Below are 9,306 nucleotides of genomic sequence, written 5' to 3'. Positions count from 1 at the left end.
CGAATCGTCCAGTCAGTGTCAGGCTGTGGGTTTATCTAAACTTACAATTCACACTTCAGTGTGTATAATGAAAAGGAATGTAAGCGTCTATGTATTGAGAGGAAACACAAGAGATGAAAAAACAGAGCTTAACCCTCAAATGAAATAGAAAACAGGGTACTGTAAGTGAAAGGTTTTAGCTGATGATGATCCGCGGGCATGAAAGCCAATGTTCCCGTTTTCCTGAACCAAGAGGGACATCTAGTGGCCAAAATAGAGAAAGCCAGCGTCTCTGTTCCAGACCTGCAGGGGAGTTTGAATCAGTTCATTCTTTTCCTTTACAGATCTGTTGAAACGCAGTGGTACCGTGACCCACAATACAGATTAAAACACACTTACACTACATATATAAAAGGAAATGGTTTATTGTGACATATCTTCACTCAACAGTACAATTCCCTTCACTGCAGGAGAACATTATTCCTGCAGCTGCTCAAAGACGAGACTGTGATGAGGGAGAAACTTTAATTTTGTTTAACGGTGAAGTATTTCGGGTTTGAAACTCGACTTTATTCAAACTTTCTTCACTTTTGGTTGAATCACAAACAAATTTCAACAATTCAGAGGCTGCTATGCTGGGTACAACTGTGTTTTTATTGGTTCAATTAAATTCCCTGTTTGACTGCATGACTTATTATCATATACAGATAAATGTCTCCCTGCAGAAAAGTCTGAGTCCTGCAAAGAAAAGGCAAAACTATTGTCATTTGATTTACTAAAGGATTTTCACTAACGAGATAAAAAACATCAAAATATTCCACATTTCCAATCGCACCTCTGTGACACACCATCTGGAACGGAAAACAACATAACACACAAACTTTTACCATTTGTGCGTTATTGCGATAAAAAGAAATTCCCTGCATGTCTACTTTTATTCATCCCCAGCTCTCCCTCTGCTTTAGAGTAGTTTAAAGACCCTGTCATCGCTCTGTGGTTTACTAACCTCACAGATTTTAATGAGCTATTAGACATTCTATCTTGTTCAGATATGTATGCAATCATTTTCTTTATTTTTACGCCACTTCATGTGGGTATTCAAAATGCATCACAATCGTGAACAAGCCTGTATCTCATTGCATAATTTCCTTTTAGACACATGAACTGAAAATCTCATCACACTGTAAAACTCAACGAGGAAAAGTGAAATCTTTGTGGATATATTATAAAAGTCACACTCAGGTCATTTTGAAGTATAAATAAGGCTCAGACACTACTCCCAGTTTAAAGCCTTCACTGAACTGGCCTTAATAATCCCAAAGTACTTCACCAAAGTGCTTAATATACTATTCATTCTACCATCTTGATCAGGCGTGTGATCAACAACGTTCCCGTAAGAAAAAAAACAACCTGCTACAGATCCTGTTTGGCTACAACTCCCTGTTGTATCCACGTTATATATTTAAGTTTCAAAACCGCAAGAGATGAATCTGAAACCTGCATTATTACCATTTCAAACTGGAAAGAAGAGTCATTGAGGTAATTCTGGAAAACAAAGCTTTGTCTAAAGGGCTGAGGGTAAAACAAACAAAGTGCTGGTGAGATTGTGTCGGCTCGTGAGGCTCAGCTGAGAAGAGGAGTGTTGTCGTTCTGATCTTCAGAAAGTGTTTCAGGGTCTTTGTCCTCTTTCACTTCTTTGTCCTCTTTGGAAACATCCACTCCGTACACAGCCACCACACTGGAACAGGGAAACACAGGTAAAAAGGTCTCTGCTGATTCCAATTAAACCTGGCGACTGTTGAGACATTCCCAGCACGCATAGGCAACCGGAATATTAGAACTTAAATGACACACTAGGGCGCATATATCCTCAAAGGCTAAACAGTCTATTTAAATTCAATCAAAATGCAAAAAGTCAAATCTTGCAACGTTAAAGAAAGTGAAAAACTAATCCTGAGCGAATTCAATCAGTAGTTTTTGCACAATTCTGCTGACAAACAAACCACTGGTGGAGGAGATAACATGTGACTTAGTCAGTGTGCTCAAGGTGCATTTCAGTTTTATGGTATCATATCATTACAGATATCTATTGCTGTAAATAGAATGGTGGTCTTGAAAATGGCTGAAACACACAGGCACAATTATTTCTGTGTTATTTAAGTAACAAACAGAGGAGTGAACTTGCAAAGTTTGACAAAAACAGCTGTGGAGGAGGATAATTATGTGCAGCTCACTGTGGCCTGAGTTCGCTGAACCGGTGGCTTTGTTATTCTGTCACCACTTGTTATAAAACAAGAGAGGCGGAGCATGTGACAGAGGCAGATTCAGTCATGTCAACCTCCCCCGACTGACTCAGCAGTTCTACTTCACCAAGTCAAGTGGAACTGATCGAATGAGCGAACACAGTGTCCAACGAGTAAATGTCCTTTTATAGTCTCTCCTGTTTTGTTTCATGACAAAACATCAGTATTGGTGATGATTGAGTGCAAATGCAAAGTTTAAGGCATGAGGTACCCGTCAAAGATTGCTAGAGGGGGGAGCTGCGTGTGATGAAGGCAGGAATGAGGAAGTGAGAAGGCTTTTTGGTTTCTTCGTATCTATATCAGAGAAACCATTTCTCTTTTCTGGTGAAGCCAAAAAAACAGCTGACTCAGCAGAAACAACAGATGTTTGTGCTCCTCCCCCTGAAGCATGTCCAGCATGAACGGGTCATCGACTGATTGAACAAGAGGCGCTGGACTCCTTGGGAGAGACATGAGGAAATGTTCTCACTTCACAGTAGTTCAGTGTTAACTTGTGTAGAAACAGATTCTATATGTGAATATGATGAATCTGAAGGTGAGGGGAAAGACTCAGGGGAAAGAGGTTTCTGGTTTCTGTGTCTAGTTTGAACATCATGTAGGTAATGATAAAAGAAGTGAGTAGGACAGTAAACAGTGTCAAGCTCATGGAAGAAGGAGTCTTGGTCTGGATATCTGCCGTCTACACTATCAGCCCTGTTATATTGGCCATGGGTTCCGAGATGGAAGTTTGACGGACAGCGACAAAAACAGGTTCAACTAAATGTAGCTCTATGGATACAGGAGAGTTTTGAAAGATGTTGTAACTTGGACAAAGACAATGAGGGAATTGTAATGAATTGGCATGGAAGCTACAATGGGTGAACAACTTTGTCAATTTGCAGTTTGATTGTGTAATATTTCCTTATTTGCTGGTGCGATCGTTTAAGGTTGTGTAACGAACTTACCCGAGGACAGACACAGGAATAACACAGAGTCCTGCAGACAGCAGGAAGATGAAGCCAGGGAACCACGCCACCGTAGCTGCATAGACACTGTTGAAGACTGCGCCTGATACGTTGTTGGTCATATTCTCCAGAAAGGAAAGTAACGCAAACAAGGCTCCTGCGGGAAGAAGACACAGGAGATTAGAAAAAGTACCTCAAAGAGGTGAAAGGGAGAATCACAACGTGCAGTGCCTTAAATCCACGAGTACATTTTCAAGATAACACTTTAAACTATAAGTGTTTTTTAAAGGAACTTTGGACTCTGGAGAACACACACACACACACACACGATACGGTGCAGTGGCTCATGAAACACTCTAAACCCACTCACCCTGCTGAGACTTTGAGATGAGCTTTGACATCATCGAGCGCATAACCGGGAAAGGCATGATAGACAGAAGCATGGGCACCTTCACTGTGGTTCAACAGAGCACAGGACACACGTTGTATTACTCATCATGATGCAAGTAACAACATATAAATATACGCTTCATTGTTTTTTTATTTCTAATTTATACTGCTGAGTGACTTAAAGTTATGTTTGTGCAGAGCATGTTTACAGCTGGATGACATCTCAAATGACACCTAAAATAAACAAAGCCTTGATTGTGGGTCTATTCCGTTTACAATGCAATACAGTTCACAAGATACTGTGACTTTAGGGCCATTGCTACAACTTGTAAATGTGGGGGGAACGACAGGCTCTGTCCATCAGTAACCTGCACAACAAGCCTTTTCCTTTATTAATGCCATGTTCTGTTTTGTGTAGTTTTGTGTAATTTAGTGTTTATCAAACTGGGTTACATGCACTATATGAGAAAAGGTACATAAACACAACCTAAGGCCTTTTAGCTAGTTGTTAAACCGGTGCGTGTTTTAACAGATTTTCTATATCTCACACAAGGTACAAGGTGAAACTATTTGTTTGGCCTCATGAAACTAATACTGAACTTCTCTGAAAGAAGGAAAGCACGAGTTAAAGCAGCAGCAGCTTGTTATTCCGGTTTGACAAATACTTGATCTTGTAAACAACTGACAGCTGAAAGGGAGATTCAACCCGATTGTACGTTAAAAGCAACACAGTTGTGGTGTGGACTTTTTTTCTCACCTATGAACATCATCAAGGTGGTCTTAGTAAACGCCACCAGGACCATGCCTGTCACCACGGACAGGATCCCAATCAGGACGATGAGCAGCTGCGGTACGCCACAGGACGTGAACACAAACACTCCTGCAAAACTGACCAGGAACACGGTGGTGGACAGGGCTGAGCCGTAGCCAATCAGAATCTCATTCCAGCACAGAGGTTTGTTGAGCGTGTACAGAGTCATCAAGGAGATGCCCCCAACATAAGCAAAGGAGAAGCTGGTGAAGATGAGCATCAGGAGGGTCAAAATAGTTTTACACCTGCGGCTGGCCCCTGTGAACATCTCATAGACCCCGTAGGTCATCTGCTTCAGGGCTGAGTGCTGGGTGGACCCCTCCTGAATGAAGGCATCAGCCGGGGGCTTCTTCACGGTCTCCTCCAGGATGAAAATTGCATAGAGAAGGATCAAAACCTGAATCAAGGCAGAGGTAACGAAAGGCCAGTTAAAGCCCGCAGCTCTCAGGAAGTAGCCCGTCGATATTGAAGCCATTCCCGCCAACAGGCCGATCATCATATCCAGTCCGGCCATGCGCAGCGTCTTCTGTTGACCGTCCTCACACAGGTCGGCCACGTAGGCGAAGCAGCCGCCCAGGAACGTGCCCAGGCCGCCGAACAGAGCGCTGACGAGCGAGGAGGCGATGAGCAGGTAGATGTTGAGCTCAAAGTAGGACACGGCCAGGAAGGACAGGCTGTAGAGCAACGTGCCGACCAGAGGCATGATGATGGCGATCTTACGTCCCCCCCGGTCGCTGTAGGCCACGAGCATGAGAGTGACGATCATGGAGGGGACCGTGGAGAAGAGCTCCGTGTACAGGGAGAAGAGAGATGCTTGTCTCTGTACCTCCTGAAAACAAAGAAACGATGGTTAAAGATAAAGAATATGGGGGGGTTGAGGTGGAAAAGGTAAACAGCAGGTCTTAGAAAGCAAAACAACAAACTATCCTAGAAGAAGCACACACGTAAGAGGGATATGGTAAATTAACGTCATGAATTAAATTCGGATGACGGTTTGTTTAACAGGTGTAGAAAATGAGAAGACCACAATATTTGGTCTCACTTCCCTGTTCTGTTTCCTCTTTCTTTTGTCGTGGGGAAGCCTAGGGTAGTAACGGTAAACTTACCCTTGCATATGACTTCATGATACTGAAGCTGTATAAGATCGTACTACCTGGAGCAGTATTATAAGAGGGGATCTCAACACGTTATACAGGAAGAGGTCTGCTGTGTCATGACAGTTGGTTGAAGATCGACACAGTCATTGATATTTGCTGAAATGCAAAGTGTAGCAGTGACAGAGCAGAATACACCTGTGCTGTTTGTGGAGCTGCAGGTTATTTAATCTACAAACAAGAACCCAGGACAGAGCAAAACCTGAGGGTGTATCTGTGATGTTGATTGATATTAAATACACAACAACACTTCAGCTCTCAAAAATACAACCACACTCATTCTTAGTATGTTTTAAATGGTAAGAAATTACTAAAATTTAGAAGACTCCTTCCTACTCGAGTGGCTTTAATGTTTCATTTCGCTTAATGTCTTACATCGTTGTAACTGGAATGGTTGCTGCTGCTGTCTCCACATCTGGAGCTGTTGTCCGAGGTGGGGTAGGTGGTGTTGGTCAGGTCCTCCCAGAGCCTCCGGTACACATACTGCTGGATCAGGGGATATATGAGAAAACTGGAGAAGGCGTACATAGCCACCACGGGCTCGACGAGGAAGAGTCCCTTCATTTTGGACCTGATGCAATATTCCCTGGAAAAAGGAACAAGAGAATATGTTTTGGGAATGAGGTGAACTCTCTTCCAAAGGGTCATGGTCCTTCTCCTCATTACAAGCTAGATGGTCACTCTTGCTTAAATGGAAAAATGTGACTCCTCCCACAACTAATGGATCAGAGAGGTGATGCCTCAAGAACGGCTCCATTGCAACATTCCACAAAACATTCGACCTGCTGATGAAATATGCCAACAATATATTTATGTGGTCATTCAAACACACTTGGTTTGCTATTTATTTGTTGCTACTTCTTTTTCTATTGGTATTGTGAGTCTTTTTGTGTTGTCCTTGCACATAATCATGTATAAATGTGATGTTTTTGTAATTTGGTGTGTGTGTCAGTGTTGTCTGAAGCACAGACAATAGGGTACAACAAATGTACATGTGTGAGCAGATAGAAACAATCCGAATAAAAGATATTGCAATTTTTGTATAACACTTTAGTAAAATTGATTATTGCAGGATTTTAAACAATATTATAATCAATAAACTATAATCAATAGTTTGTCTCTGTTGTTGCAACCTTTCACACTTCTGTCAGGTACAATGTGCAACGTAAACTCCAAACACAAGGTAGTTCACAAGCAGTACAAATGTCCGTTATGGTTGTTTTTGCCTGTTTATGGTTATCAATGAGGCCATGTGCTACACATACCGATCCAGCATGATCTGATTATTTGATAAATTAAGTGTAAAATAAGACGATGACCCTGAAGTGGACAGTTTGTTCCTGGGAACTCGCTCTGCTGCCGGTGTTCCATCGCAACTGGTGACATGTTTTCTTTATTCCCGATGAGGTCGGTCGGTCGCAGATTCGACATTTTTCCCAACGCGCTTATGTCTGAACTGCAGTGCCGTTGAAATAAACATCAAACAAAAACCAGGAGAGCTGGATTCAAAGACACACCCACAAACAACTTCAGCTTGATCCTGTGGGAAAAAGGTTCTAGGTCCTCGGACTCAGAAACTTCAGACTCAGAATTAAGAACAAGAATAGCCTCCTCATTGTCCTCATCCTGTTTTCATTCAGCATCTTAATGAACTTAACAACCTTAAGTCAGAAGTGACTGCGACCAGCCAGACTAACACTCTGGATAAAGAAAATCCAAAGCATATTTCCAAATGCACATCAATCTGTCTATTAGGTATAAACTGTTCTATTTAGAGTTGTATTATGTTGATTTAGCTATTGTTAGCTAGCCAGAGAAGAAGTTAGCTTGCTAACAGCTGGTTGGTATTGTACATATTTCTTATTTTCACTAGTAAGGGATCGTAAAATAAGACTTGCATGCATCAGATGTGCAAAAGCAGCTGTGTGAGATGAATGGTAGGTCCTCAGTGAATACATACTGTCTGGGTCATTTTTGACTCATGCCTGTGTGTATTGGTGATGTAGAAATACAAACTTAACGATGGTTTATGAAGTAAGAAAGGAAAAAAAGAAAAACCATGACACAGGCGTTTTGGGAAAAAGACGAATCTACGACCGAGTCTGCAACCGACCGATAACATCTGGAATGAAGACAACAAATCCCCAGTCGCCATGATCCCCAGTTAAACTGGAACACCGGGTGTGCAGGTTGAGATCGATATTTACCCCTTTAACCTTTGGCTTGCTTTAAAACGAGTTGCAGGCAGGAGAGTGCAGAAGCCTCCTACCTTTCACAGGATGGTCCGGTTCATGTTTTAACCTTTAGTTTCCAGTCAGCAGGTCATCGCAGCAGCTCGGTCTCAGACCTTCTGTTGTAACAGTGGACGAGGTTGTTGTGAAGGGTACAAGCCCCGCCCCTCGCGCGTTATGATTGGAGCAGTGTTTTGAGCCGTGCGTTCATTCGTCCAGAGGAACTGTCACCCACGAGAAAAGCCGGACGAATGCATCTTCTGACGAAAAAACGCGACCTTTTTTGATAGTTACCATCTAATCAAATCACGTGTAACGGTTGTTTTTATTAGTTTTAACTACAGATGAATTATTTGCGCAATATAAACGCGTCAATTATCATTATATAAAAGCTTGCACCGCCACTTTACTAAGTATTACGGTAGCATCATGCATGCGTGAACTGCGTTGGGAGGTTGGGATGTACCATTACACCTGCACGCTGGGGGGGATTTGTTGAAACAGTAGCAGAATTTTGAGTCACAACCAAGCAGGGAGAAATGTTTAGGAGACATTCATCAACCCTCTATCTCACTGTCATAAAAACAAAACGCAAATTAAACTTGTAATTGTGAAATGAAACTGGTAATATGTTTACACTAGCTCGTCAGAAAGGGCTGGGACCCTATGACTGGACTGGATTTGGGTCCCTGCCTGTAGCAAATAGTGGACTAACTGTTCTTTACTCAATCCAGTCTCTCGTGTTCACTTACAAAGTATTTCAACGTCTCTGGTGCTTATAGTATTTTTACAGAAATATTTTATTTTTTTGTTTACTTTCTTTATATATTTATAATATTTATTCTTGCAAAGATAGACCACAGCAAATTCCTTGTAGGTGTAAACCAGCTGGACAATAAAACCTGCTTCTGATTCTGACTTTGTGAGGTATTACAGTTTTTCTAGGTAATTTGGTCCAGTGGGTGAGATTTAGATCCATCGGCAGAAACTTAATATGAAATAATCCTTGTTATGTTTTCACTAGCGTGTTTCATCTAAATTGTACGAATAGTTGTTTTCTCAACCCTAGAATGGGCCCCTTATATTTAAATACTTTATATTTACATTAGGTGCTGGTCCTCTATACGGAGGCAGCCATGTTTTTTACTGTAGCCTAAACTGGACAAACAAATCACCTTTTGAGTTTTATGACAACGGAAGCTACCACAGGTTCTCTCTCATGTTTTGAATAGGAGGGTGAAGTGAAGGGTGTTCAGCTGCAACATGCAACTTCACCACTAGAAATCACTAAATTCTACACACTGAACCTTTAAAGGGTTAATTACGTTTTGTTGTGAGATTCTTTGAATGGTTACAAATTAAATGTTACGTAGGAAGTAATAGAAGGATATAATTTGGAATCAGAATCAGCTTTATTGGCCATGTATGCGTTCAGTTATGCTACAAGGAATTTGACTCAAGGAAAAGAAAGCCACAAAAAAAAAAAAAAAAACA

General features: G+C 41.6%; 1 protein-coding gene across 3 annotated transcripts; it reads right to left on the bottom strand.

Annotated features, from left to right (window-relative positions):
• Nucleotides 1–452: 452 nt before the first annotated feature.
• si:dkey-5g14.1 (lysosomal proton-coupled steroid conjugate and bile acid symporter SLC46A3) lies at nt 453–7,976 on the bottom strand. Of its 3 annotated transcripts, none has more exons than XM_062406331.1 (6): nt 7,851–7,976; nt 5,957–6,167; nt 4,374–5,256; nt 3,597–3,680; nt 3,227–3,383; nt 453–1,717 (listed from the first exon to the last, which is right to left on the bottom strand). In XM_062406331.1, exons 2-6 carry the CDS (start codon nt 6,143–6,145, stop codon nt 1,603–1,605), a joined length of 1,428 nt encoding a protein of 475 aa, XP_062262315.1. In that variant the 5' UTR covers nt 6,146–6,167; nt 7,851–7,976; the 3' UTR covers nt 453–1,602. The 3 variants fall into 3 exon arrangements, with proteins under 3 accessions (XP_062262315.1, XP_062262314.1, XP_062262316.1); XM_062406330.1 differs by lacking the exon at nt 453–1,717 and adding an exon at nt 1,724–2,721; XM_062406332.1 differs by lacking the exons at nt 453–1,717; nt 3,597–3,680 and adding an exon at nt 1,724–2,721.
• Between the last annotated feature and the right edge of the window lie 1,330 nt (nt 7,977–9,306).

This window comes from Platichthys flesus, chromosome 15 (assembly GCF_949316205.1).
Source record: "Platichthys flesus chromosome 15, fPlaFle2.1, whole genome shotgun sequence".
In the NCBI taxonomy this organism is placed as follows: domain Eukaryota; kingdom Metazoa; phylum Chordata; class Actinopteri; order Pleuronectiformes; family Pleuronectidae; genus Platichthys; species Platichthys flesus.
The sequence above is the reverse complement of the archived record's forward strand: the minus strand, read 5'-3'. Positions and strand labels throughout refer to the sequence as shown.

Bases quoted from the DNA above. Each gene is read 5' to 3' on its own strand.
- si:dkey-5g14.1 (XM_062406330.1), bottom strand. From the start codon at position 6,145: ATGAAGGGACTCTTCCTCGTCGAGCCCGTGGTGGCTATGTACGCCTTC. The intron at 3,681-4,373 runs GTGAGAAAAAAA...GTTGAACCACAG, and splicing joins CACCTTGATGATGTTCATAG to TGAAGGTGCCCATGCTTCTG. The intron at 3,384-3,596 runs GTGAGTGGGTTT...TTCTTCCCGCAG, and splicing joins CATCTCAAAGTCTCAGCAGG to GAGCCTTGTTTGCGTTACTT.